This window comes from Penicillium solitum (genome assembly GCF_028829755.1).
Source record: "Penicillium solitum strain IBT 25940 chromosome Unknown utg000001l_segment0_segment0, whole genome shotgun sequence".
NCBI classification, from domain to species: domain Eukaryota; kingdom Fungi; phylum Ascomycota; class Eurotiomycetes; order Eurotiales; family Aspergillaceae; genus Penicillium; species Penicillium solitum.
In genome coordinates, this window is record NW_027072121.1 from 6,652,618 (window position 1) to 6,680,449 (window position 27,832).

Here is a 27,832-nt window from a genome sequence, read left to right on the forward strand (position 1 = left end):
GAAAAGAATTGTCTTGAATGGTGAAAAGGAGAAGAAGCAAAAGTGCGGACATCGCTAATCGATAAAGATAGCGCACATATATATGGTGACGCCGGCTATAGGATTGAACTACCCAAGACAAAAGACAAATTAGAGTGGAGTCGTGATAAGCAATCTCGAAGTATGATGACCTACTACCAGGAAATATTTAAGTACATAGTTAGCTCTAGTTAAGGTTGTATACAATAACATATACAATGTCGGTTGGATGGTGCCATATACTGCCTGTGATTAAAGTTGGCGGTATATGGGGCGGTGAGAACCACGATAGTGATGAATAGAAGCAAACAGCTATGGTTATGTGAATTATTATAATTATATTATCTACATTTGAAGACGCAATTAGTATAGGGAAGAACGCTTGGATCCAGTCAACTTCGTGTCCATAAGCAAGTTAATCACATACTCCCACATAAAGCCCCCGGCGACCAACGTACCAACGTACCTGCAATGACAAAATTGGCCCGAGTCAACAAAGGGAAGAAGTCTGAGCGAGGGGTATATCACATCAAACGCCAGCAAAAAGAATGAAAACAAAAATGGCCAAAAGATATCCTTCGCATAATTCCAAGCAAGGCCACACACAAATAAATAGGGGCCCAATGAATATTCACTTAGATTCCGTCTTGGCCAGAGCATCTGGAAGCAAGGACGAGTGGCCATTGTCCAAGTCTCCAAGGGGGTTAGATAGAGGTCGTTCGAGGCCTTCATCTGTGTTATTAATGTCTAGACTGCCGTTCGTATCCTCGAACGAGTTGGCATCAGACTGGCTGAGGTTCAAGCCCTGGATTTGGAGACCCGCCTCTTCCTCTTCCTCATCAATGGTCTGCTCGGTCTTGGTGCTACCCGAAGCAGGCATCAGCTCCGGCGGCCGCTGGTTCATCAGACGGGCTTGTTTCAGACTAATGGTCTTTTGCTTGTTGGTAGATTCCACTGCCTGTCCGAGATCGCGTTCAATAGTCGCTTTCATCAACGCTGCCATCCATAGGCGACCCTGCTGGACATTGTCGACCTGGAAGTAGTGGGTGGCCGGTTTTGTGAACTGCACGGTGCGTGAGTTGCCTGTCTTTGGGGGTACGAGCTTGAAGAAGAACGGCCCACTGCCGTCCTTGGTGGTCAGAGATTGAATGACCGAGGGAGTGGTGAGCTTCGTGCCACCAGAGCTCTCCACGGTGTTGTTGGCATTGGCTGGCAACGCGGTGGAGCCGGTGATGGTTGCGTGTAGAGCGATGATCGGATCTTGATCCGCTCGCAGGACACGGTGAGCGGTAATGTCGATCAAGCCTCTTTCCTCGGTGTCGTCCTCGGAATAGTAATATGACAGACGACGACCGCGCAGGACGAACAGACGGGGCTTCCAGGTGGTCATCAAGTTGGAGGATCTCTTCTTCATCCATCCACTATAATCACAGCCATCCATCTGCTCCTGTGGTGACTTCTTTTCAAGACCTCGAGTATAGGCACTAGTCTCCTTCTTGGACTTGACGGTCCGAGGACGGACTACAAATCCTGGCCCGTCAGTGGCGGCCTTACCAGACCCATCTGTACTATGCCGTTCCGAGCTCTTAGACGTCGCCGATGGAGTTGTGGATCCGGTGCGAGCAGAGGTGGGATCAGACTCCCGCGGCGAGTCAGGCGGCACAGAGGTGTCAATCTTCTTTCCAACAACGTCGGATATGGCACGGAGGCCCATAGCTCGGCGGAACTTGGGCCCAGCATTCTTCAGCGGCTGGAATTGCAACGGCGAAGCGCGAGAAGAGGAGCCTTCCGAATCACCTTTGCCGCCGACACGAGAGAAGTTGGCGAAGAATCCACCACCGCTACTGGTTTTGCTCTCGGCGGTCGACGATTGAGAATTCCCACTCCTATCCGTTGAGACGCGCGTGCTCAAGCTCCGCAGCCGACTCTTCGGTGGCGTGCCGTGATAGGTCTGCGCTGCGGTGGAGACATGCTTTGCTGCGTCACGGATCGAGTCCATACTGCCAATGCGCGAGTGGCGCTTTGCCGGAGATACCGCTTTATATGGCTCTTCCGCATAGCTTGACTTTCGCGAGTGGTTGTTCAAGCCGACACCGGCGGACCCCCGTTTCTGAAGAACCCGGCGGCTTCGCCGCGAGTCAACCTCGGTTCCCGAGAAATATCCCCGATCTAGGTCCTCAATCTGATCCGGGGTGCTGATATAAGAGTTGGCGTAAGAATCCGACTCAGCGGTTAGCGGTCCGCTCTGGAAGCCACCCGGACTAGTGCCCGCCGAGGTTCCTGGGCGAACGGGCATCGATTGGGGGCCAGAATTCAGAGCCCAGGATCGGTCGAATGATGGTTTCTTCTGATGGTGACCAGCGAAAACCGAATCCGACATGCCGCGTTGGGTGGCGTCAATGGAAGAGTGACGACGGGTCTGGTTGAGATCACGGAGCGATGCCGCAGAAATTCTCCTCGGTGAATCGTGGCTGTACGGAGGGGTATGCGGTGTCATGGGCGAGCTGTTGTTGCTGGCCAGCCGGGGGTGTTGCACCGGCGCAGAGGCTCGTGGATAACTAGCCCCGGTCTTTTCTGACAAGGTCGGGATCCGAGGAAGAAGTGGACCGGTGTGTCCAGCGCGAGAGAATGCTCGTTCATCGGAAGGTCCTGAGAAGCTGGAGGAGATGGATTCTCTCGGGGCGTGCTGTTGACTGAAGCCCTTGGTCTCTTCTTGGAATGCCTTGATCTTGTGCCAGGTCTTGAGCCGTTTGCCCATGACTCCAAAATCAAATTCCTTCATAAAGATAAAATCTTGATCCATATCAAGAAGCACGTCACCGGTGATCTCTTGTTCCTCAAAGATGTCACAGTGTTTGGGATCAATGCCGAGCCCGCGCAAGCATCTTGAAGTTTGTGTTTGACTCCATTTCCGCACCTCTTGCTCGGTTGGATGATTCTGCTCCTCGTCGTCGGTTTCATGCCCATTGATATAAGAAGCCCTGTGGCCAATATGGCTGCTGTACTCGCTGCCGGAATCATTGATCGTCCTAGGTTCTTGGGTCGACACGCTGTGACGTGGGGTGTTCATATCCGTAATGTGCTCGTCAATGACACTCAGCGTCTCATTCATGACCGGACTTTCTTCGCCATTCATGTGGTCGTCCATAGAACCACGGAAGGCTTGCTGGATATCGGCCGCGAGGCTTGGGCGAGGCAGCGGAGACGAGGCGGATCGATGCTGTGTGGGAGAACCAATTTGCGGTGACTGCATATCGGAGCTAACGTGGCGCGATGCTTGAGGGGTGCTCTGCCCACTGCCGACTGATGCGAATGATGAATCCGTGGGTGCGGAGGGTTCCAATTGTATTGGCGACTCTACAAGTACTGGCGACTCAGCGAGTGTCTTTCTTGGGGAGCCGTTGGTAAAGTCTGTTGCGCACACATATTAGCTTGGTGAGGGGATCCTGGAGGGGGGGGCGCATACTCGCAGGGAAGAGACCAGTTTGTCCCGTCCGAAGGTTCTTGCCGTAGTACCAGGCATCTCCAAATCCTTCATCCAACTCGATCAATTCAATCTTGTCGCGGGGTAACATGATCAGTTCATCTTCTCCGCGCCCGCCAAATTCGTCTAGTTTTGGAGTGTTAGAAGTCGGGCGCATCCTGAGAAGGGGGAGTCACCGAAATCGAGGTGTCGCACACGACGTCACTTACGAAGAACATCTAGAATGTCGCCGGGACGAACACCCTGTGGTGGGCCCATGGTAACCATCTCTCAATATTCCTTGTTTCTAGTCAAGAGAAAACGAAGGACATGGCACCCTTTGAGGGAGGAGTGCAAATTGCAGATTGCAATCGCGTATCCCTCTGGGACAGGAGTAATGTGATTTCGCAGAAGGTAAACAGGGGAGAGAATGTGAGAAATCTAAAGGGAGATCCGAGAGATTAGAGAGAGGATTAGGTTAAACAACTCGCGGGGCTCGGGAGCACGAACCTCGAAGGACCCCGACCTCGGGAGATAGCTTGGTATTCTTCTTTTTTTCTTTTTCTTTTTTCTTGTTTGGAAGATTATATCTGTGCAAACATGATATGTATCATACCAGATTGAAGCAAAGGGTGTTCAAGAAATCTTGATATGTGGAATTTGGGCAGAGAGAGAGACACACACACACACACACACACGCACGCACATCCAAAAGAATATGTATAGTCAATATAACCAAATACCAAAAAAGATATACGCAAAATTGCAAAATTGCAAAGAAGAAAAGAAAAGGCAAAAAAAGTGACGTGTGCAAATTGTAAGAAGTCTGGACTTCTTAAGGTTGACACTTTCCGTGGTTGAGAGAGATTGTTGAGCTGAGGGGTGGCACAACGCTCAGAGGGTATGTTATATTTACATCCATGGATATAATGTTATTTATTATTATTATTATTATTATTATAATTACTTATAATTACTAGCTTGAATGGTAATTAGCAACATAACTTGAATTTAGTATTCCGTTTTCGTACATACCCTGTACTATGTACGTCCGAAGTACACTGCTGATTATGCAGATGAACCCGGTCATTCTTGCCCAAGTCTATGTACCCGATCTACATATCTAATATCGGATTGATTGATTTAAAGGTTTATTTTTAAATTATACTAATTAGGGGATCTATGATACATATGTAGGATAACTTCAAATGGTAATGAACGTAAACTATAATGTGCAGTACCTGCGTCTATTGTGCTTTCACTCTGCACGGGACCATTCCTATTATGGGATCTAAGCGCTAAAGTCTAGGATGCTTTGTTCAAACATCGTTGTAAGCGCCCTTTATTAATTTATCAAAGGAACTTGACAAAATCCATGGATCATCCTGATGTTTCGACACTTACTCGATCGTCATGGCATCACCTAAATCACGATCGCACGCTAGTGCTGATCATATCGAAGAGTCCAATACTACCGCCAGTCTGTTTTTAGGCGGCGTGCGGAGAAACTGGATGGGCCCGCAGCCTGACGTTCCGGAGAAATCGGCTACGCGAAATCCTCGCGCTGAGGTTGACCTTCAAGTGCCTCCCAACTCCCTTTCCCGTGAACCGGTCTTAATGTCCCCCGTCACGCCTGGTGAGACCCTTACTCAACCTCCCTCACGTGGTCCGGTTCATACGGCAAAAAAACCCGACACGCCAGCGACCGCGCTTCCCTCACCCGTTCTCAGTACAAATTCTCACCCAAGTCCCGCGAGCGCCGATGCGACAGGTTCAAATAGACTCTCCACGTTGGCACCAATCTCTACACAACTCACAGCACAGCGCGGCAATGATGAGCGCATGGCGGTCCAACAGGCTCCTCTCAGCGGGCACGCCACGTCACAACGCGCGACCCGGTCCCCTCTAATGCAACCCGACCGGTCCACGAATTCGCCCTCGGTCGTAGAAACACGAACAGGCGCTAGAATACAAGAACACACAGTCTCAGCGTCACGGCCTAGTCCGCAGCAGAATCAGCAGAATGGGGGAGTACGGAAATTGGTCCCCAATGAGAAATGGGAACTATGGTCTGCTCGGTTGGATGCCTTGGTAGAGGAATTATCCGCAATGGGAGCAGTGCCTCCTGCTAATTCGAGGGAGAGGGATGTTACGCGGCCTCGGATTGACCTATTACGCCAGGCCATTAGTCGTAAGGACGCTTTTTATCTGGTGATGCATCAATTGTACTGCCGATATAGCATTGATCCAACTACATTGGGTCAAATTAGAGCCTCTGAATCGGGCATGCGATCACTCATGGATCTTCTGGAAGACAATAAAAAGATGCATAATGCCGCCACCGTTGGGTTTGCCCATTTCCCGGCATCTCCACAGCAGTTGATGCAAACAGAGTGGTACCTCCAGGTGCTGCCCGGTGTTCCTGTGTTCTTATCACAACTTGCAACCAAATGGCTGGACATCTGGAAACAGGCCTGCCATCCCCCGTTGGTGTCTTATCTTTGGCACACGCTTGCTTGTCCATCTCCAATTTTGATGTCGGTGATGTTCATGTGTGTTGCACGGGGCATTCACCACGAGGATTATGTCAAACCCCTTCTGCAGTTGTTTTGGAAAGATTTAAAAGTTTTCTGCCAGTGTAGGGATTTTGAACTTCCCGAGACCACTCAGCAGGCTCATAACTGGAATATCACCCAAGAGTACCTCAAATTCCCACGTTTGCCCGAATATCTATCACACACACCATCTGTCTCCCACTCTGCACCTCCTCCCAGACCTCAGAATCAAACCACGTCCCAAGCCGCCCTAGGAGTCCCGTCACCCCATCCCAGATCTTCGGTCAGTGGTGTCAGTCAATCTGCCACTAATTCACCTACTCTGAGCCCTCTTGGTGCACCTTTGCAGTATTTCCCCTCAAATTCACCCCAGGGGCAGGCTGTTGGTCCAGCTGCTGGGTCCTATCAATTTGGTGTAAACTCACAAATGCAGAATACCCCACAAACTTTTTATTACAACCCCATGTCACAGGGGCAAGCACAAGGACAGAGACAGGGACAGGGACATGGACAAGGACCGTGGTATCCGGTGAATTCACCTATGAATCCACACAGGAATCCACACGTGCAAATGCACATGCAGGCTGCTCTTGGACAGATAGCACCTTCTCAGAGGCACCGATCAACACCGGGTTCACATGGTCAGCAAATGCAGCCTCGAACATTGACGCCTGTGACTTCAGGAGCGCCTACTAACCCCTCCTCCACCACCTCCCTCCAATCGAGTGCTCTAGCCTCTACGCATTCAGCCCAGTCACTCCACGCTCCATCGCCCATATCCACAACCCCGACTACAACAAACCATATGGCCCAGCACCCGATGCCACCACAAAGGACTAATAACCATCACAACCGACAGAATTCGATGAATGTGCAGTCATCTGCTTCGCCGATCACGCGCGCGCCTCACGGACAACCTCCTTATGGACAGCATTTCCAGCCTCTACCTAACTCTGCCTTCCTCCCGTTACCTGGCTACAGAGCACCCATGATGGTGAATCCAAACCCAACGCGTCTCGGCCTACATCTGGTTGGTCTCCGCGATCCCATGAAGAGGCTAGTAAAACAGGGTTCAGATGGCAATGACATTGAGACTGATTTGTTTACCTATCTCGATACCTTTGTTGTACACCCAACCGTCGTCGACGTTGACCAGCCGATCTACAAGTGGAATTTCTCTTTGGGTGATGAGCGCCAAAATTTCCCACACATAGCTCACGGGAAAGAGACACAATCTTCGGTTTGGACCTTTAGGCCCGGCTGCCGGACTATTCGCCTGCGATGCATTCGTCTTCCTGGCAATCCGGATACTGTGACGGAGCAGACCTGGTCCACCGCGGCCACTTTCTGGCCCAGTGTCTTTTACATTACTGTTAATGGCAAAGAGCTCTATGTGCGCCGAAAGGTTCACAACGGAAAGGATTTGCCTCTGGACATCACCGAGCACCTCGATGCAGGTGAAAACAACGTACGACTCGATATCATCCTAGGACAGGATGAGTGCAAAACCTCCAAGTTCGTCTTTGGAGTGGAGGTCATGCAGGTCGGCGAGTTCGACCAGATACTTAGTCTGATCAAGTCGGTCCCAGCGGCCGACTCTCGCGCGGCAATCAAGAAGCGGCTTTCTCCCATCACCGATGACGATGACCTGGCGGTTGTCACTGACAATCTTACAATCGACCTAGTGGACCCATTTATGGCACGCATCTTCGATGTCCCCGTTCGGTCACTCCACTGCAACCACCATGAATGCTTTGACCGCGACACATTCATAAGAACCAGGAATTCCACATCCGGCCAGGCACCGATGGTCGATAACTGGCGCTGTCCGATTTGCAAGGGAGATGCACGCCCACAGTTCTTGGTTGTTGATCAGTTCCTTGCTGAGATCCACGCCGAGCTCACCCGTACAAACCGACTTGACGGGATCAGAGCAATCCAAATCAAAGTTGACGGCACATGGACCTTCAAGTACGATACCGATGAGACCTCGCCCGGGCCAGACCATCACCTCTCTGCAAAGCGCAAGGCTGAAGACTCTTTGGGCCCTGTTGCCATGCGCCCCAGGAACGACGTGTCTAATGGTCGTCACAGTCCGGCTGTTCGGACCCAAGAACATACAGTCATTGAATTGGACTAATGAGTTCATCGGCGTTTCCAACAAAAGTTCTTCCCTTCTTCTCCTGTTCTAACGGCGCTGGCCTTCCAATGTCTTTCGTTTATCTTTGCATGCATTTGAAAAAAAAGATACCCCTTATTGCATGCTCTTCAAATGCATTTCTTTCCTGTTATCTCATGATCTGTCATTGCCGGCGTTGGAGAGACTGGATTCTACGGCTGCGTCCGGTTTTTTTTCTTTGTCTATCTCCAGGTATCACGAACAGCATGAAATTGTACTTGAAATGAAAAAAATAAAAAATAAAAATATTGAACCTAAGGCTCCATGCTGAAACTCAACAAGCCCAGTTTTGACAGCCACCTTTCCTTATCTCTCCAGTAGTGTAGGTAGACTAAGAACTTGCTTACATATTCCAGATAAATTATTCTCTGGTATCGACATTAGATTATACAAAATATATTATATTGGGCATTTAGATAGTACACCAAGTGCCGGGAGTAAGGAAAGACTACTTTCTGACTCTCCTAACATGACTAACGAGGTTCTCAATGACACCCTCGAAAGCCTCTTTTTCGCCAACCAACCCATCCCGCCGCTTCAGCCAGTACTCCAATACCGAACTAGCGCGCTGGGCAAACTGGTTTAGTTCCTGAACATGCAGCTTCAACTCTGGATCCGTGAGACCATTTAGTGCAGCATCAGTAGTGGCACACAGCCGGCGGACCGCTGAGAGATCTATTTCCGGCGCCGGCGGTGCGCCGCGGCGAGGAGTAGTCTTCTGACGGGAGGGGGCTTGCCCCTTTTCGGCGTTGTTGTCGTTGCCTTCTTCTTTTCGGACTTGACTGGTGGAGCGAGCGCCGGGGCTCTTTGCGCCAGTGCCTTCAAGATCAATAGAAGGTAGAACGAGCTTTTTCTGTTTGGAGGCTGGGAGGATCTCATCCAGATCAACGGGCACACCCAGGGATACGAGGAATAGTCGGCGGATGCGGGATTTCACCCAGTTCTGGGGCTGGAGAGGGGGTGGTGCCACGAGTTGGGACCATAGTGAGAGGGATCGCTCGGTGCTGAAGATTGCGGCGGAGTCTGGGATGGGCTCGACGGGGGTGAGGGAGCTTATGTCTTGGGATTCGGGGAAGAGGATGTTGAGGGTGTCTTGGAGGGAATCGAGGAGTTCGGAAGTAGATTTGAATGTGTCGAAGTCAATAAGAGGTGGAGGTGCGTTGGCTTGCTGAGGTGCCACAGTTTCGTCTGCGGGAGCTTCCTCTGCACTGGGCTCTTGGAAGCCGTCGTCGAAATCTCCAAAATCATCATCGCCCATGTCTTCCTGCTCTTCTACAAATTCATCAAAATCATCACCCGCTTCTTGCTTTTCATATCCGTGGTCGTCGTTCATGTCATCCTCCAATGGGAGGTCTTTTGTTTCCAGGTCTGTATCATCTATTGAGACATCCGGGACGGTTTCTACCGTATCGGGTAATGTGTCACCTGTTGAGCTTGTATGGGCTTGTGGGTGTGACGGTAGGTCTTCATCGGCGGGCATTGTATCCACTCGCTCGAGCCGTGTCTCGGGGATTTCTGTTGAAGTCCCATCGACCTCAGGAGGTGTAGGGTCGAATGCTGGTGGCGTTGGGTTGCCCTCGGAATCTGAAACCTTGGTCACCACGTCGGGCACAGCATCGGCGAGACGCTGTTCATGTGCCAAGGTGCCAGGAACTTCGCCATGGCTAGGTTCGTCAGGGTACACCTTCTCGACCACTGTGCGCGGAATCGGCGAGCCTTCAGGACTCAAGGTTTGGTCCTCTGACCCCGCGGGCGAACGTGTCTGGCTGTGTGAGCCTTCTGGAATAACCTCGATCTCGTCGGGAACTGCATCCTGTTCTCTCTTTTCAAATGCTTCTGTGCCCGGAACCTCGCCATGTTGGGTGCTGCTGTCAACCCTCTCAACTCGTGTTCGGGGGACAGGGGAAGTGCGACCGGATTGTGGGAGTGACTGGAGTTGGGGGTTGCCTTCATTAGCGTCTGAGAAGTATTCATCGTCGCTTTCAGAAGCTGCTAAAAAAAATGTCAGTTTCAAACCAGATATTCAAGTATATCCAAGGGTAATGTACCATCGCCAGCTCCTGGATCTTGCAATTCCGTAGTCCTGCTGGGGGGCTCTAGATGCGAACTAGACAAATCGGACGGCCCCTCCGACATGATTGCAGCTTAAATTCAGGATGTTATAACATGAAAGAAGGGGCACACAGAAATGAACAACTCAAAAATGCAATGGGGCCGTGTGTAGTGTGCAGTGACGACCTGTTGCCCTGCGATCGATGTGAGTCCAGAACACATCTGCCTTAGGCACCAGTTCTCAATCAGTTGGCCAATTTATTCAGGCACTATTATTGCCTTGTATTCAAGGCATAAACATTTCAGCGCGTGCTTGCCAAACTCCTTCCCAATTATTATTGTCTATTGTCTCGACTTTCTTGTCCTGCTTTTCTCATTCCACCCTTAAGCTCTCTGTCTCAATCAATTTGATCAAGAGCTCCATTCTCTCATTGTTGGATCTTTTGATCCATTCTGCAGGCCCACCTCCCCTGGTGCTTTCTCTCCGTCCAGCTTTTTTCCCTCTCAATCCTCAAGCTCGATCACCAACACCATGGCGTTCTCATTCGGCACCCCAGCCTCTACTGGCGCCTCCAGCGGAAGTCTTTTCGGCACAGCAGGCAATGCTTTCGGCGCCAACAAGGATAACAATGCGCCTAGTGGTGGCCTCTTCGGTAATGTTGGAGCTTCGGCCACCAGCAACAGCGCATCGCCGTCGATGTTCGGAGGAAATGCCGCAAGTGGCCAAAGCACACCAACCTTCGGAAATGCAGGCGCTTCCAATGCGACCAACGGCGGTACCTCGGCCTTCAGCTTCGGCGGCAAGGCTCCATCCGGAACTGGCACGCAGCCCAACTCACTCTTCGGCGCCGCTGCCGGAAGCCAGACTCCCAACAAGTCTACAGAATCGACCACACCTGCCAGCAACCCGCTGTTCGGTGGCGCGGGCACAAAGAGTATGTTCGGCTCCGCAGCCCCAACAGCTACCCCTGCTCCCGCTGCAGGCAACCTGTTCGGCAACAACTCCACCACCCCTGCTGGTCCCCCGCCTGCATCCAACCCACCCAGCAGCTTATTCGGGGCTGCGAAACCCGGAGCCTCGACTACCCCCACCGCGGCGCCATCATCTACCACGCCTGCCACCTCACAGGCGCAGCCATCTAACAATGTGTTTGGAGGAGGAGCAACCAAGCCGCTGTTTGGAGGAGGTGCAACCCCTGCTGCGCCCAGCGGCGGCCTATTCGGTGCAAACAAGCCAGCCGAACCAACCGCTCCTACGACTGCTGCAGACACCACTTCCAAGCCACTCTTCGGCACAGCTGCACCCGCGGGTGGTGCGCCAAGCTCGCAGACACCGTCTCTGTTCAACAATACGGCTGCTCCCAGCGGCGACTCCGCTCCGAAGTCTGCATTCCCGGCCCTCGGCGCTCCTGCCTCCACCGCAAATACAACTCTCTCACTAGGAGCTCCCGCTACATCGAGTGCTGCCCCTCAAAAGTCTCTTTTCCCCTCCACCGGTAGTGCCACATCTACAGCTGCTCCCTCCACTACTCCGGCAACGGCTCCTCTTGGGGGAGGCCTGTTTGGGGCCTCAGCTCCCTCTACTACTCCAGGTACTGCGGCCACTGCCGCGCCTGCTACTACTACACCTGCTGCACCTACGGGCGGCCTGTTCGGAGCTGCTGCTACTACTACTACGCCCTCGACTCAGCCAGCGACCTCTACCAGTTCAGCACCCCTTGGTGGCCTTGGTGGCCTTGGTGGTAAAACGACCGACGCTTCCACTACAACCGCTGCCGGCGCTGCTCCAGCTGGGCCCGCCGCCCTTGGCCAGTCTACCACGGGCCCCGCTCCTCCAGCCCAGTCACGTCTGAAGAACAAGACCATGGATGAGATAATTACCCGATGGGCCACAGATCTCGGCAAATATCAAAAGGACTTCCGCGAGCAGGCGGAGAAAGTTTCCGAGTGGGACCGTCTGCTGGTGGATAATGGTACTAAAGTCCAGAAGCTGTACGGCAGCACTGTTGATGCGGATCGAGCTACCCAGGAGGTTGAGCGTCAACTGTCAGCGGTTGAAGGTCAACAGGATGAGCTCAGTTCATGGTTGGATCGATACGAGCGTGAAGTCGACGAGATGGTTACCAAGCAGGTGGGCCCTGGAGAGTCCCTTCAAGGACCTGACCAGGAGCGTGAGACAACGTAAGTACAACCTACAGCACAATATCTGATATTTATGGGTTTGCTAATATGGCCATTAGTTACAAACTGGCCGAGAAGCTCTCGGAGCGCTTGGACGAAATGGGCAAGGATCTTACCAGCATGATTGAAGAGGTCAACGGTGCTTCATCCACATTGACCAAGACCAATAAAGCAGATGAGCCGGTACGTCACAACCCAGGACTGATCCCCTTTTTTTGGGGATTCTTTTTGCTCACACATCTCTATAGATCTCGCAGATTGTCCGCATTCTCAACGCGCACCTGTCCCAGCTACAGGTCATCGACCAAGGCACTTCGGACCTGCAGTCCAAGGTTGCCGACGCCCAAAAAGCAGGCCAATCGATCTCTGCTCGTCTCGGATACGGCTATCCTAACAATGGTATGGGCAACAACAACACCGCTGATGATTTCTACCGCTCCTTCATGCAAGGACGGTAAAGGGGGGGGTGGATTTTTCTAATGATTTGAACTCGGAGTTATCGGCTACTTGGCACCTCGATGTGCTTTGGGGGAATGTTCTGTTGTAGTCAGGGAATGCTAATAGTCGGTCACAATAAAATGCCTTCATGCACTTTGTGATTAACAACTTTGAACCTTTGTAAAATCCAATGCAATAGGATTGATAAATTCTTCTCGGATGCTCATTGTACATTATGTCCTTCTGGTCACTGTTGCTAATGTGGATGGATACTCGGACTGAACCTCCAGAAGACCCACCACTTTTCTCTGTCTTTCTTCGAATTTCTGTACTCCCTCTGATTTAGCTGTTCCTTTTGCTGCTAGATGTACAGGCAATTGACCCTTGTGATTCTTGATCAGCCTGTCAGCGCCTGCATCTAGCAGCAACCTGACAAATTCGACGTCGTTTTTCTGCGCTGCCAGGTGCAATGGCGTATTGCCTTCTCCATCTCTTGGTTGTACATCAGCGCCTTTTTGCAACGAATGCATTGCAGACTCCAGAGCGCCAGAACACGCTAGTTTGTGCAGCGGTGTCACTCCCAGCCTGGTTTTAGGCTCCAGGTCCGCACCATACTGTAGGAATCTCTCGAAAAGCCCTAAATCTTCTTTCGACGTCGCACAATGCAATGGTGTGATGTTGGAGTCATTTCCCTGCCCTGGATTGGCCCCTCGTTCCAGAAGGAGAGCGGTCACAGAGTCCGGTCCCAGGTCTCTGCGTACACTGCACTCCCAGAGTAACCCCCGCAGCAATGGCGTGCTCCCATTTGACGATCTTGCCTCTATATCTGCACCCTGATCCAGCAGGAACGCGGCAGTTTCTACCCGGCCAAACCAGCATGCCAGATGCAGTGGTGTCTCGCCATGCTTGTCTCGCACCTCGAGATCCGCTCCTTTCTCCACCAACAACTTGGTGGTATTGATATCCATGGAGGACGCCAGATGCAGGAGCGACCTTCCATGTAGACTCCGCACATCCAAGTTGGCACCGCTTTCTATTAGACATCGGGCCACTCCCACGGAGCCAGACTCACACGCTACCTGCAACGGAGTCTCTTTCACATCGTTCATAGATTCCAGGTTGGCACCTTTCTCAATAAGAACTCTCGCCACTTCCTCGCGGCTGTTGTGGCATTTTTCAGCCGCAAGATGCAATAGGCTCCCCTTGTAGCCCGTCAAATTCACATCAACGCCGTTATCAAGCAAAATGCTAACGACGGCTGCTCTGTTGCGGAGCACAGCCGATGTGATTGGGTCTTTGGTCCCCTGGCCGCCTTTGGCGTGCGGATTGGCTCCATGGGCCAACAGCATCGCAACAATATCTGCATGGCCACATTGAGCGGACTGTATCAATGGCGTTTTTCTTGTTTTATTGTGCCTCGATTCGATATCTGCTCCTTGTCGGAGTGATTCTTCGGCTGTTCTTAATGATCCCTGGTTTGCTGCCCAATGCAGTGCGCTCCCTTGGTGTTGTCGGGCATTGTAGGCATAGAGAAAAGGGTTCAGGAGGATATAACAGCGACGACTGGCTCTTGCAAATGCATTTATGTCCTTTTGGCAGTCTTGGGTCTCTGCTATGGCTAGGAGAAGCTCGTTTGGTAGGATAAGGAGAGTCATGGGGGGTATTTGTCGGAGATTTAGTCTAGGTAAGATGGAAGGAAACTCAATGTACCTGGTCCTTGCCAAGTAACTCAACCCCCCTGCGGGTGTTGTTGTATATGGGCGTCGAGTTAATTGGCAAGGGCCGGGTAACTACTCCGTAGACTAGTACGTATCCCGCTTTGTTTTAAGTGGAGACGGTTGGCAACATTCACTACAAGACAATTTCCTCGGGTTAGTTGAGGTTTTTCCAAACACCATAAACATTATCTAGAAAAAATAAGAAAATGTCTTGCACTGTACAAAAACCGTGAAAATATATAGGTAGTATGTTAAGGCTACAGACATAAACACTAGTTGATGGTGCCGAGCCTTCCTAGATATTTCCAAGCGAGCTATTAAGCACTATACACAAGAGCGGAAAAACTCCATATGCTATGGCAGAGCGATGTCTTATTTAGGAACAGGCGCTGAAAACGACACGATCTCAAGGCAGCAGGTAGGCACGGTAGCTCATTGGAGCGGAGATGGTATTATACACAGCAATTGGAGGATTTCTTCATATTAAACATAAGATGGGTGTACGGAGCCCATTAGCGGCTCAAGCCATCACTAAAAAGAAGCCAGTTAGCCATGCCATTTACAACAGAAAGAGATAGATAGAAGAGGATTTCCAGACTGGCACTTACATGTGGGTCTCAAGCTCATCCAGGTGCTTGCGCTGCTCGCTAATCTTCTTCTTGAGCTGAGCAAGCCTGTCAAACCAATTAGCTCCCTGCTGCAGCCTGATTGTTCTCGGCGTTGCAAAACTTACTTCTCGAGCTCCTTCTCACGGATGTAAAGGCTCTCTTGGGCAGCCTCGCGCTTGGTGAATGCGTCACTAGTAGAGGGACATATGTTAGTGATCATACGGCTATGATGTCATCTCACTGCGGCAAGGCAGACATCAGGCTGTCTGCTCGTTGTAATCGAACTTGGGGTGTAAGTTTCGCAGTCAACTTGCATCTGACTTACCCAGAAGAGGCACCACCGCTAGAGCGGGGAGCACCGGTGTCACCTTCGCCCATACGAGGGACAGCTACCGAGAAGGAGCGGGTGAAGACTGCCCGGTTGGCAGTAGCGGCGGGACGGGCAAATTGACGAAGCATGATGATTTGGATGGTAGAGGAGTTAAAAGTGAGATTTCTGAGATTTGTGAGATGGATTCAGGATGAGGTTGACAAAGTATGAGGAGAACTAAAGCAAGGCAAGCTTATAGCAAATGACGTTACGTGCCAAGAAACATCATGTGATGGTATTCGGAAGGAGCAAGCTTATGTCAGAGTGTAGGTCATGTGAACAAAAATTTCTGATAAGTCGCGGCCTTCTCATTCGACTTTCCACTTGGGCCCTTGTATACGATATGGTACAGAGTACAGAGTACTTCAACTACATTGATCACAGGGATGGTCACATCATTGATCTATTGCAGCTGACGCCTTTTTTTCTCCCTCGTATTTCTTTTTTTTTGCCTTTTTCCGATACAGATAGCGTGATAGTAGAGCCCTACTTTATACCAATTCGTTCTAGACTGTTTCGAACGTATCCTGTCTGCCTTTTGTGATCTCGAATGAGGCGCAAGTAAGGAACCCCCCGGGCGATTGGCGGATGCGGAATGGGGGATGACGCTGTAGGAGGCCCACCGAACCACACAGAAGCGATGAGAGAAGATTTGTGTATAGTATATGGCAAAAAGTAATATGTTGAGGATTTTATAGGTATATAAAATAATAAATTAGATTAAAAAAAGAAGAACAAGTTCAAGTGACCTCAAGTACCCTTTTTTTTGGGATATTTCACAAAAAAACACAAAGCCCGAAGTGGGTTGTTCAGGTAAATCCCAACAACACCGCCTTCTGCCCCCCTCCTTTCCTCCTACCTCCTCTCTCTCAACTCCCTACTCTTTCACTTCCATCTTTCATCCATCTCGCTATTCCTTAATCACCTTCTTTTCCTCTTTCATAAACCAGGTCAGTGTCCTCCTGTTGTTTTCCGAGTTGAATTTGCCCTCTCCTCGCCCTATTTCTATGCCCATTCCCCCCCTCGTCATCAACGCAAAACCCACACATATCAACATTCATGGTGGAAAGAGACCATCTGAAAACTACAATCCCCTCCCCCAAAATTCAAACCATGGAATCGCGCCACAATTTGCGGTGGAAACCAAATGTTCTCGTCTCCTTGTTTGCTCGTTAAACCGTTGCCGCGACCGCTTTCCTGCGATACCCCCCAACGACATACGGGAAGACCAAGGGCCCTGTAACCGCCACGATCGTCATGATCGACCAAATCTCTGGGGTCTTTAGTCTTTGGTCCAAATATCTTGATTCAGAGACCTTCTATGTGATACTCATGGAAAATCAACTGGGCCCTTCCCCGTATATTTGAAGGGGGGTGGTCGAGGATCGATATCTACCCCTCGCCATCGCCTACTTGCACTGTTCCGATGGCGTGATTTTCAGCCCTCATCTCAAAACACTATCAATCCGAGAATGAAAACTCATGTGAGGGAAGAAGACAAATTGGCTAACTTAGTTCTGACTGTAGAAAACACACATTCACCATGGGTCACGAAGACGCTGTTTACCTCGCCAAGCTCGCTGAGCAGGCCGAGCGCTATGAAGGTTGGTTCCTCTTAAATCTAGATCGTTTAGTTGCACAGATCTCTGACAATGCGACACAGAGATGGTTGAGAACATGAAGGTCGTCGCCTCGGCCGATGTTGAGCTCACCGTTGAGGAGCGCAATCTCCTGTCTGTCGCCTATAAGAACGTCATCGGTGCCCGCCGTGCCTCGTGGAGAATCGTCACCTCTATTGAGCAGAAGGAGGAGTCCAAGGGCAACGAGTCCCAGGTCACTCTCATCAAGGAGTACCGCCAAAAGATCGAGGCCGAGCTTGCCAAGATCTGCGACGATATCCTCGAGGTTCTGGACGAGCACCTCATCAAGTCCGCCCAGAGCGGCGAGTCCAAGGTCTTCTACCACAAGATGAAGGGTGACTACCACCGCTACCTTGCCGAGTTCGCCATTGGCGACCGCCGCAAGGGTGCTGCCGACTACTCTCTGGAGGCCTACAAGGCTGCCACCGAGATCGCCTCCACTGACCTTGCCCCTACCCACCCCATTCGTCTCGGACTCGCCCTCAACTTCTCAGTCTTCTACTACGAAATCTTGAACTCCCCTGACCAGGCCTGCCACCTCGCCAAGCTTGCCTTTGATGATGCTATTGCTGGTATGTGAAAATGCATATTTTGCCACGTGCATGGGCCAAAGCTAATATTGTCTGCAGAGCTCGACACCCTGAGCGAGGAGAGCTACAAGGACTCCACTCTCATCATGCAGCTCCTCCGTGACAACCTCGTAAGTGTTTAAATAACCTAGTGATTCCATTTGTTCATACGCTGACCCGCATTTCCCACCAGACCCTCTGGACCTCGTCCGAGGCTGAGCCCACTTCCGAGGCCGCCCCTGCTGAGAAGAAGGAGGAGGCCCCGGCCGCTGAGGCCGAGAAGCCCGCCGCCGAGTAAATGATTAACATCTAAAAAGACCTTGTTGATGGACACGCGTCCTCGGGACGGATGGAACAACCGAGAGAAAGAGAGCGCGCGACGGGTCTTCTAGTGCAAGGACATAGATTGGACACAAAGGAGGAAAGGACGATGAGATGCATTGGCCCGATTGTCGGTCTATAGTATCGCAGAGACTCGCAAGGGTTTGGTGTGAGAAATACTGCGACCTTTGGGTGTCGATGCTCTGCCATTTTTGCCTTGAATCTTTTCTATTTGCCTACTTGCCTTCTGCTTTGGCCCGGCGCTTGTTCTCTGCCCTGGGGGATATCCATCCTGTCTCCTCTTTTCGTTTTTTTTCATTCTCCTTGTTATTTTGTCTACTTTGCCTCTTAACTACCCAAAGAGTCCCCTTGCGCGCACTCTCCCAGCCCAACACACATACACACAGAATTTTCTCAAATCAGTTCCTTATCAGGACTTCAACAAGGGTATCCCTGCTGATCCCTAACATGGCTTTTCACCTTTCCTATTGATCACTTCCCCCGTATATGTGCCATGTGGCGTTCTGATTCTCACTAGATGTGGTTTCGAAGATAATCTCTCGTACACTGTTCCGGTAGTTCTTTGCGAATCATTGTAGCTAGAGCATAGATGACTATGTGTGTATGAGTCTATGTTTATTGCCCTGGATGTCGCAGAGTACATAGCACGCTGTCTTGTCCAAGTAAACTAGGCCGGGCAGATGAGAGAAGCTAGCATACATACATAATCAGCTCTCCTGTCTCTTGGTTAACACACTCCCTTACCCACAATATCTTCATTCGCTGCCCGTTGGCAGCATGGCCACTGATCAGCATATCAAGAACACCGATCTAATCATTTACTACGAACAACCAACAATATATATACACATATATAAATATAAATAAAATTTATTAACCTAGACGAGGACTTCACAATGGTCTGAAATATAGATCCATGCCCAATTAGCATCCAAATGATAGTATATACGATATATTTCAATATATACAGCAAAGTCCATGTAAGATATAAACCATCCCCACAGAATTGACAAGACTAGGTATGTAAATCAAAAGAAATACCAGATCATCAATACAAACTAGTCTTGATTCGGAGAATGGAATGGGTACTATATATTTGACTAGGGTGTGCGGAGATGCATACGCCCGCGTACTGCAGACGAAGCCGCAATGATATCAGTGGCTGTATTAGTTAAGACACTATCGAGCTTATGTGCGCCTGCCGATGTCACATCTCGATTGATCGTCGCTTTCTTCGATTAGTATGCATGCCATACTGTCTGTTCATTTGTTCCTTGTAAAATGACTCAATAGTTACTATTAAGTAGGATGGTGTTTTGACGAGCATCGCTCTTGGATATCTAATCTCCTGATATAGCAAACATGGAAATTTTATGCGTTTTATACAGATCTACAAAAGACAAGACTCAATTGAAATAGTTTCCATTGCTATGGTCGAAACCACAATGCTACCAGCCACGCGGGCTCGATAAAAAAGGGATATGAGGACAATAAAGGGAAAATGGAGGACCTGAGACATGCACGCTCCTGGGTATGTCAAGCGCAAGAAGCAAGAAGCAGAAATAGAGCCACAATGATAACAATGATGAAAAGCGGCATCTTTTGTCTCCCCACGTAGAGACGCGAGTCAGTCCAGTGGAGACAGCAGAAGAAAGTAGAGAAAAAAAAAAAATCGATATGCAGATGTACAGAGAGCCTCCCGAATATCGAGAAGGCATGTGAGGAAAGAGAAGATGAATGGACTGCTCCAAAAGACCCCTAAGATGCTTTCCACTTCCCACGCCGTTCTGTTGTGGCGATGACCGTCACCATGCAATGCTCATGACGAAGAAACATTTCAATGCTCCAGCAAGAGCCATTCAATCAAATCGAGTCTAGTCCCAGTCCCCGAAACGCCCAAGGTGCTATGCATCGAAAGACAACCAAAAAAAGGAAGAAAAAGTACAAGTGAAACGTGTTCACAGAGCCACCATAAAAAAAAACAAAAAAATAAAAAAAACGCCTAAATGAAACGAGTGAGGAATAAAGAGAAGGAAAAAAAGAGCCAATAATATCGACAGGGTTGAAGAGAGGCGAGAATGGAACACACTGCGTTAGATAGGATAAACAGGTTGCACACCGACTTTGAGGATGATGTAATGAAGACTGGAAATTCAAATGCCAAGAGTCAGGTGGCCACTGTGCAAGCAGGCATGCAATGATGTCACGAACAATTGAAGTTCCCCCTTGAGTAAAATGATTCGGATTCAGCCTCCCCCCCGGTTCAGCAGCCGATCCCGGGTTGAACAGGGGGATTGCGGAGATGATGACCTTGTGGCGTTTTAAACCGAGATGTGGTGTGTTCCAGAGGGTGACCACTCGAACCAGTCGGGTGGTAGATATGATGTGTGCGAAAATGGCAACCGTAAGATTGCCTTCGGGTAAATGCTGACTCCATTTGCGGAAAGAGAAAACTGTAACCAGGAATTCCCTAACCCTGCTGTTTTATGAGACCGTGACATGCTGACATTCGGCATGTAACTCATTGAGCGACCGCTTGAATGTGCGGTGAGAAGAGAAATCCGTTGACCAGGGATTTCGTCGTAATGAAGTGAAAATAATTCGAATCCTCGGTAAAACCGGCGACGGTATGCAATGCATGAAACCCCCCTGCCGCAAAACAACAGGCGATCCCTCCCGATTGACGTTCACGGGATGAGGTATCCGGCCACCTTGCGACATCTGTTCGGAAGAAAGCCGGTTTATTTTTGTGCTTTGCGTGCTTTCGTACTGCGAGTCATTTCGCCCTTGGTCATGTTGCGAGTGAGACCACCGATGTAGTCTTGTAAGATTTTGTTCTCATTTTCCAACTTATCATGGTCTGATTTGACTGCATCGATGCGTTCGGCAAGAGCCTGAAGGGACGATTGTAGAGCCTTGGCTTGTCTATTTTTTTTTTAGTTCACTCGGTTAGCCACCGAAATCTTTGAATTTGTATAATTCAGTATCAAAACGCCTTAAGACGTCTTTTTAAACTCACTCTTGCAGGGTTTGCCGGGCCTCCTTGCCCAAACGCTCCAGATCGGCAGAATTGCGTCGTGGACTCATTGCGCGGGCGTCGTCTGGGGGAAACTCTTCCTCCTCGATTTCAATTTCGGGGTGGTCCCGAGGGACAAGGATCGAAGCACTGGGTTTGCGGCTCGCCATTCGCGGACGTTCTGATCGGCCTCGACGCTCGTTTTCCGCGTCGGATATAGAAGAAGATGACGAGAGGGATGACATATGCATGCGGCCACCGTCGTTTGGTTGCGGCAGAGTATCAACGGGGGAGGCTTCAGTCATTTCTGTATTTGATGCCATAAGGGTTACTGCTCGCGACACAGAGAATCGAAAGGAGGTCCAGGTTGGCGGTATGATCAAGCTTCCACGATTGGGGTTTGCCGATTAAAAAGAGGCCGGAGGGAAAGAAAAGTGGCGGCTGATGAACGACCACGGTCTACCCCTAGCGATGTACCCCAGATGAGAAATCTGTGTTACGCTTGAGGTAGCTACCGGGTCGGTAAAAATTCGAGTAGGAGAGGAGGACTGTGTAATTTTCAAGACGACCGTGGTCGACTCTGACTAGGCGAGTAATTTTGAAAGGCGTGGGTTGAGATGGAATGCAATTCGAGATTGGTGGGAAGAGGGGAGGGAAAGGTAACCGGAGTGGGTTCAAAGGGAAGGCCTGTTGGGGGAAATTTTTTTCTTCTTCTTCTCTCTTTCCGGAAAGAGAGGCTGGCCACAAGAGAGGCGGGATCGAGGGTAGAGATGATATAGGAATGAGTTTAAAGAGAAGAGACAGAAGATAGAACGAAGAGAAAGAGAAAGAGAGAAGGGGAGTCAGAAAACCGAAAAGAGCTTTGGGGGAAAAAGGAAGAGAGTTTCGGTATCGGCGTTACAGCAGAGTACAGACTGTACGGAGTACTTGAAAGTGACCTGAATTGTGGTACGACGGGTGCGGTAACCAGGGGTACCTATGGAGTCTACAGTATAATTTGTCTATCTTAGCACCTTTTCAGTAGGTGGAGGAACCCATGTCCCTTGGATCATCCCTCCGAGAGGGTTCCTTTTTCTTATTTTTTCTTCTATTTTCCTTTATTTTTCTTCTCTATAAGGTCTGTATTACTCTTTATTTTACCTATTTACCTATGTAATGAATTAATCTATATTACCAATGTCCTAGATAGTGTGCGCGTGGCACACTATTAAAATAGTAACCTTGGTAGGTAGACAATATACAATACAATATAAATATAAAATTTCAAATAATTTATACAATCAAATAAAATAAAATAGACCCCGGTGAGGATACAGAAAAAGGAAAAAAGAGGGGATTTTCTAGAAATGAGAGGCGTTCAGGAACTAACGGGTGGCTCCTTAGATTCCCCTTTCCACACACACCTTTCCGACAAGTACCCGGTACACCGCCGTTCCCTATTGACGCCATGTTCCGATTAAGTACTTGGTACCTTATGGGGCATGCACTTGCTTCTCCGGTTCCGCTCTTCTGCCTCCACCGCTAGTGTAGCATTGATTTGACACGTATTGTGAAATTGAATACCCTTTCGAAGTTGATTCTGTATATTGTACTTTGTACGTATGTATGCTTTCTCTGATTTTATATTCCAAGTCATCTGACTCTGGGAACTTGGGTTTCAGATGTCCCGTAATCTGGGGAATAATAATAATTATAATTCGATCTTATATTGTCTATGATAGAGTAGGTTATAATGTATTATACAATATACAATATTGCGCATGTGGTCATACCCCCGTCCTTCAGGGGAGGGGGGGCATGCAATGTCGATCGAGCCTCAAGAGTCAAATGACGCCATGGATATCATTGGCCCCTACGACATAATTTCTCATGTACACATCGTAGTTATAAAGTACACATATTATAGAATGAAGAACGGTACCTCGTACACTACACTGTTTGCGATGTATGATTATTCTACATCTCCTCGGTACGGTGAACAAAGATTCCAAGGAGTAGATACAAGCCGCCCTTGGGCAAGATCGGCCGAGGGACAAAGGAGTACTCCGTACCAATACCCCCATACAGGTCCTGAGGGCTCAAACAAGGATGTCCTAATATGTAAATTGTCCACTTGCCAATATAAAATTATAAAATGTACATAAAAATGTACAATGTATTGGAAGGCAGGAAAACAGATCCGACCATAAATCCCCGTCGCCCCTCGTTAGCCGCCTCCACCGCCACCAAAAAACAAAACAAGCAAATACAAAAAAACAAAGATTCACAGTTGAGAATAATCGGAGAAACTAACTGACCACAACTTACCTCACAGGAAAGTTCAGTGCCACTGCGTTTTTTTCTTTTTTTTTTCTTTTGGCTCCGCACCTGAGGGCCTGTCGTAATATCCCGCGACCACTCACCATCTCCCGTCCTTAGCCCACTCCCTCACAACCAATGTGCGCCCAACGCTTGGGCTTCAGACGATCAGTCATTACCATGGATTTTGACATACTTCCTTACTATTCGATGGACCGCTAGCCGAAAAGGAGGTGAAACTGAGTGCCATCATAGGCGCCGATCGTAAATTGTTTTTTAGTCTATAACATACTTTGTATATGCTCCCCAGTCCCGGCAATATTATACCCGTAGGCAACTTAACCAAAAAATTGCCGACGTCACTTTCTCTTAAGGTCCGGGGATATGTACTAGTCTTCCGCCCTCATCGTTTTCATTGTTGCCGAGATAGCCCCATCGGACTAAACATAAGCACAAAAAAAGTGATTCAAGGGAAATGATATCAATATTCGAGTCATACTTCTTATTTTGTGCCCCGCTTAGCTCTGGTGCTTATGCGGTCGGTGACAGCCAACTCACCCCCTCTTCTATCAAACCAGATGCGTTCCTGGATCCCGTTGTCAGATGACTTTTAGCCCTAGGGGGGGAACGGTTCTACGCTCAGACCTGATACCGTATCTAGTACTTCTCCCGTGAACACAAGTGTAACTACCAAAGGTGTACTTGTAACCTCGTACTCTTCACCGAAGTCCATGAGGTGGGGGCGTGTGACATGATTTTGGGCCGTAATCTAAAAAAGGTCGATAAGAACCGTGTTTTTAAGATTGTGTACGGAGCACTTTGTATTTACATAAGGTATTTAGTTATTTAGGTATTTAGGTATTTAGGTCAATAAATGATTATACTGATTCACGTTTATATTAATTCGGATGGTTCCCGCTAAGCCAAAGGGAAAAAAAAAAAAAAGAAAACGTGGTTATTGGGGCAACTGAGACAAAATCAATATCAGACCATGATCACCTTAATATAAAACCATTAGTTATTACTCCGTACATACTTTATTTATGAGACACGCCCCCCCCCGGGAAGTTGTACATCGTAATATCATGCGAACCTTTAATAAAATTGCTTTTTGATTATTTTTTTTTTCCAAAGAAAAACCATTCCCGAATGACGGTCAAAACCCAGGTATCCGCCGATCTGCAAGTGCGTTTCGTTTCGTTGATTCGTGCCCTACACTATCCCGAACCCCCCACCTGTGTGTACGAACGCGTTTTTTCGTTCCCCCCATTACGGAGGGGGCGTCAAGGATGTTTAGTTGCACGCTAGAAGTGGGTTTTTTTCCCCCTTCTTTTTGCTTCTTTCCGGCCCCTCTCCGTCTTGTAAGTGGCCACCTTCCCGTCTTTCTTCGATGGATAATTTAGGTCCAATCATCTTGACTAGAATTCCAAGGGACTATCATTTTAGTGTTCTGTGTCGAGATATGCCGCTCCAGTATTTCCGTTTAGAGTAGGCTTGATTCGAAGGATTCTACCTTATGTAGGTGTAAAGGCTTCTTCCGATCATTCCATGCATTGAAGAATCGAATATTCCGTATAATCTTTGTTTTCCCCTCCAATGGCCCGAAGGAGATACCCGCGGAGTGCGTACAACATAAAATAGAGTTTAATATCGATGGTATAGCCGAGGACATCTATTTGCCAAGTGTGTCGCCGAACGGTGTCTTACATCGTCTCAAATTATTGTATATGTTGTCTTGAGAGTACGCATCAAACAGCTTGCCCGTGGTAAAAACAGTACAACATATGGATGATCTTCCATTGCGTATGTTTCACTCCAGGAACACAAGAGATAGTATTGTTAGCCTCTCATGTCTATACTCCAGCAGAAGCGGGTACTACATAAATAGACCCGAAGTGGCAAGAGCCAGCAACGTTGTGTATCGATCGCCAGAAACATGTCTTATATTCTAAGTCAGCCTCAAAATGTCTCTTACAATGTCTCCCGCCAAAACCCAATGTAGGTAACACAGGATACGGGCACTTCCCAATCGCTTGCCACCAGTGTCCACTTGTCGCAGATCCGACGATCAAGTAATCCGGTTTTCAGATTGGGATTACTGGTTTGTTGTGTCATAATTTGCGGAGATGGATCCATCGGAATGTACAACGTAGAAGCCGCGAATCCATTTCTGCCAATCCTTCTGTTTGGAAATTGGATGAATGCACGCTGTGAGATTCATGGATGATCGGATTCAAAGGCTAGCGGTGAAGTATGCTGTTTTGATCGGCACTTCCAAGTGTCAGGGGAATTGTCAAAATGTGAAAGCAGTTCCAGCTCTACATAATGGCAACTAGGCCTAGCATGGGCACTGATATTGTGCCCCGTGACTTGAGAAGCCAATGTTGAATCTAAAGGATATGATAATGATTCCCAGTAATTGTAAACTGTATAGGTTGTACAAAAGAGCCCCTAAAGCTCTGGATGCAATGACTGGGGTCTATTTACCGCCAGAACACCTCCCCCAAAACATTTCATTCGTTTTGTTCACAGGGCATCACAGGATTGCCATTGATATAAGGCCCTCAACACAGCGATACCACCGGACTGTGTTTCAACTGTGCGGCCTCGGCCACGATCGTTGTAGTCTTTCGGCGAGAGGCCTGTGGTCGAGGACTTGGGGTCATATTCGGCGTTGCGGTAGTCAACAGCACCATCCGGAATAGTGCTGCTATCCACGATCTCGTTGGCATCCAGCTGATGATATGAGCGGCCCCACCAGGTACCAAACCTGCCATCGCTGTCACGAGTCATCAGAGCGGCTTGGGCATTGTGTTTAATCCAGGGACCATAGGCGTGGCACCGCTTCATATGCTGCTCATAGACTTCGGCCCAGTCGTCATCTGCTGCATGTCTGCGGATCGCCTCCGCCAGGAACTGATTATCTTGCGGCTGAAGAGGTCGACAGAATGCCGAAAGGTGGTGGAAAAAGATCCCTTTGAAGGCCTGTCCATCCTGGGAGCAGACTCCGCGAGAATCACATGCGTCCTCGAGCACACCTCCGCGACCAAGTCCCTTCCACTGCTGGCTGGAGGTATGTGGCCATCCAGTAGCCTGGAGTACTTGCCGAACATGGTCGTGACCATCGCGCAGATAGACTTGCGAATTTGTGGCCAGCCAGAGTCCTCTCAGCCCGCTGAGAATGACTCCCTGATTGTAGGTGTAGACCATAGAGTTGAGCACGTCACATTGTCCTGAGCCGGGCTTTGATGCGCTTTGCCAGCCACTGATGTGAAAACCATCTGCATATAGACCGCCCGTCCCAGTCATATTTGAGTTCTTGAGCCATTCATACCCGTCAATTGCAGCCTGCAGATGAAGAGGGTCGTGCGGCTTCTTCCGTGCGGGTTGTGTATCTTGTGAGTCGACAAGGAATGGGGCATCAATGGAATCTCCCGGGAAGTACAAATACATCTCGATGCTTGCAGAGATATAGAGCTCGTTCGTAATCGCATTCTTGTACGGCATCAAATATGGGCTCCAGATCATGCCGCCATTGCAGAGGGTCTTGTCCCAACCAGCGGAGGCGAGCTCGTAAAAGATACGTGCTCTGTGCGCGGCAGAAGTCTGGAACTGGGTACCGTACCAAACTTCTCCAGAACTGTTGTTTGAGGAGACATAGTGAAGGTCCGAGTGAAGATTTTGGAACTTGATATTTTCCAACCACCCTAGCACTACCCATAGCATGTCATCGTAGGCCTGGTTTCTGACACTAAAAGAGTTCTCGCCAAAGTAGAACGCGGAAGTATGGCTGAAAAACCGATTGACGGTATTCTCAAGCCTGAAGAAGGATAATCCTTTCAATTCATCCGTGTCGGGGATATCAAGCGGGCCTGAGGTTAGAGACGAGAGCGCAGCCGAAACGTGTGTGCCCAACACCGCCGCAGTCCAATCAATGCTAGTCGGCCACGTGCCCTGCCACAGCACAAAGTACCTGTCTTGCATAACCTGCAGGGCAGCGATAAGATCCTGCAATGTATTCAGAATGGGGTTGTGGATCGACCCTTCCGGCGCCGATTCAGCACCCCCAAAGACAGTCTCCCCCGAGGGATCATCAATTGAACTGGGAACCGAAGGTTGTGCTAAAACTTCCTGAGATGGATACGCCAGCGCATTGGCCACAGCTGAAAATGATAGGAAGCAAAGCATAAGAATACCGTATAGAGATCGTGATGCCCCCAAGGGGGTAAAAGATGTGTGTTGGGGAGCCATTCTGCCTCAGGAAATATATCCTGTGAGAATCAGATCCCCAGACACAGGATTTCGAAGTCAGTCTATAAGGATGGAGAGCAAGGAGTACGCAATGACGACTAAAAAAAGAATAGCGATAACCTCATGCGCCATGC

The 27,832-nt window shown here is 49.3% G+C and overlaps 9 protein-coding genes across 9 annotated transcripts; 3 read left to right on the forward strand and 6 right to left on the reverse strand.

The window, feature by feature from the left end:
- Positions 1-649: 649 nt before the first annotated feature.
- Positions 650-3,769, reverse strand: N7455_002535 (putative polarized growth protein (Boi2); the record flags this gene model as incomplete). The annotated part of the gene is made up of 3 exons (XM_040953343.2): positions 650-3,429; positions 3,485-3,628; positions 3,712-3,769. 3 exons carry the CDS (start codon positions 3,767-3,769, stop codon positions 650-652), a joined length of 2,982 nt encoding a protein of 993 aa, XP_040816143.2.
- Positions 3,770-4,894: 1,125 nt separating this feature from the next.
- Positions 4,895-8,176, forward strand: N7455_002536 (MIZ zinc finger domain protein; the record flags this gene model as incomplete). The annotated part of the gene is made up of 1 exon (XM_040953311.2): positions 4,895-8,176. The coding sequence occupies one exon, from the start codon at positions 4,895-4,897 to the stop codon at positions 8,174-8,176; it is 3,282 nt and encodes a 1,093-aa protein (XP_040816243.2).
- A 445-nt stretch (positions 8,177-8,621) lies between these two features.
- Positions 8,622-10,428, reverse strand: N7455_002537 (DUF5102 domain-containing protein). Its single transcript, XM_040953335.2, has 2 exons — positions 10,264-10,428; positions 8,622-10,207 (listed from the first exon to the last, which is right to left on the reverse strand). The coding sequence occupies exons 1-2, from the start codon at positions 10,349-10,351 to the stop codon at positions 8,664-8,666; spliced, it is 1,632 nt and encodes a 543-aa protein (XP_040816372.2). The 5' UTR covers positions 10,352-10,428; the 3' UTR covers positions 8,622-8,663.
- A 371-nt stretch (positions 10,429-10,799) lies between these two features.
- On the forward strand, positions 10,800-12,906 carry N7455_002538 (putative nucleoporin Nsp1; the record flags this gene model as incomplete). Its single annotated transcript, XM_040953211.2, has 3 exons — positions 10,800-12,448; positions 12,508-12,631; positions 12,697-12,906. The coding sequence occupies 3 exons, from the start codon at positions 10,800-10,802 to the stop codon at positions 12,904-12,906; spliced, it is 1,983 nt and encodes a 660-aa protein (XP_040816198.2).
- Positions 12,907-13,119: 213 nt separating this feature from the next.
- Positions 13,120-14,541, reverse strand: N7455_002539 (ankyrin repeat domain-containing protein; the record flags this gene model as incomplete). The annotated part of the gene is made up of 1 exon (XM_040953313.2): positions 13,120-14,541. The coding sequence occupies one exon, from the start codon at positions 14,539-14,541 to the stop codon at positions 13,120-13,122; it is 1,422 nt and encodes a 473-aa protein (XP_040816304.2).
- Positions 14,542-14,814: 273 nt separating this feature from the next.
- Positions 14,815-15,733, reverse strand: N7455_002540 (uncharacterized protein). Its single transcript, XM_040953360.2, has 4 exons — positions 15,538-15,733; positions 15,338-15,403; positions 15,213-15,278; positions 14,815-15,135 (listed from the first exon to the last, which is right to left on the reverse strand). Exons 1-4 carry the CDS (start codon positions 15,669-15,671, stop codon positions 15,117-15,119), a joined length of 285 nt encoding a protein of 94 aa, XP_040816278.1. The 5' UTR covers positions 15,672-15,733; the 3' UTR covers positions 14,815-15,116.
- A 598-nt stretch (positions 15,734-16,331) lies between these two features.
- Positions 16,332-18,735, forward strand: artA (14-3-3 adaptor artA). The gene is made up of 5 exons (XM_065604298.1): positions 16,332-16,532; positions 17,110-17,186; positions 17,246-17,794; positions 17,852-17,922; positions 17,985-18,735. The coding sequence occupies exons 2-5, from the start codon at positions 17,126-17,128 to the stop codon at positions 18,087-18,089; spliced, it is 786 nt and encodes a 261-aa protein (XP_065462789.1). The 5' UTR covers positions 16,332-16,532; positions 17,110-17,125; the 3' UTR covers positions 18,090-18,735.
- Positions 18,736-20,562: 1,827 nt separating this feature from the next.
- Positions 20,563-21,864, reverse strand: N7455_002542 (short coiled-coil protein). Its single transcript, XM_040953203.2, has 2 exons — positions 21,153-21,864; positions 20,563-21,058 (listed from the first exon to the last, which is right to left on the reverse strand). Exons 1-2 carry the CDS (start codon positions 21,470-21,472, stop codon positions 20,875-20,877), a joined length of 504 nt encoding a protein of 167 aa, XP_040816202.2. The 5' UTR covers positions 21,473-21,864; the 3' UTR covers positions 20,563-20,874.
- Positions 21,865-25,973: 4,109 nt separating this feature from the next.
- On the reverse strand, positions 25,974-27,698 carry N7455_002543 (putative glycosyl hydrolase; the record flags this gene model as incomplete). The annotated part of the gene is made up of 1 exon (XM_040953393.2): positions 25,974-27,698. The coding sequence occupies one exon, from the start codon at positions 27,696-27,698 to the stop codon at positions 25,974-25,976; it is 1,725 nt and encodes a 574-aa protein (XP_040816102.2).
- Between the last annotated feature and the right edge of the window lie 134 nt (positions 27,699-27,832).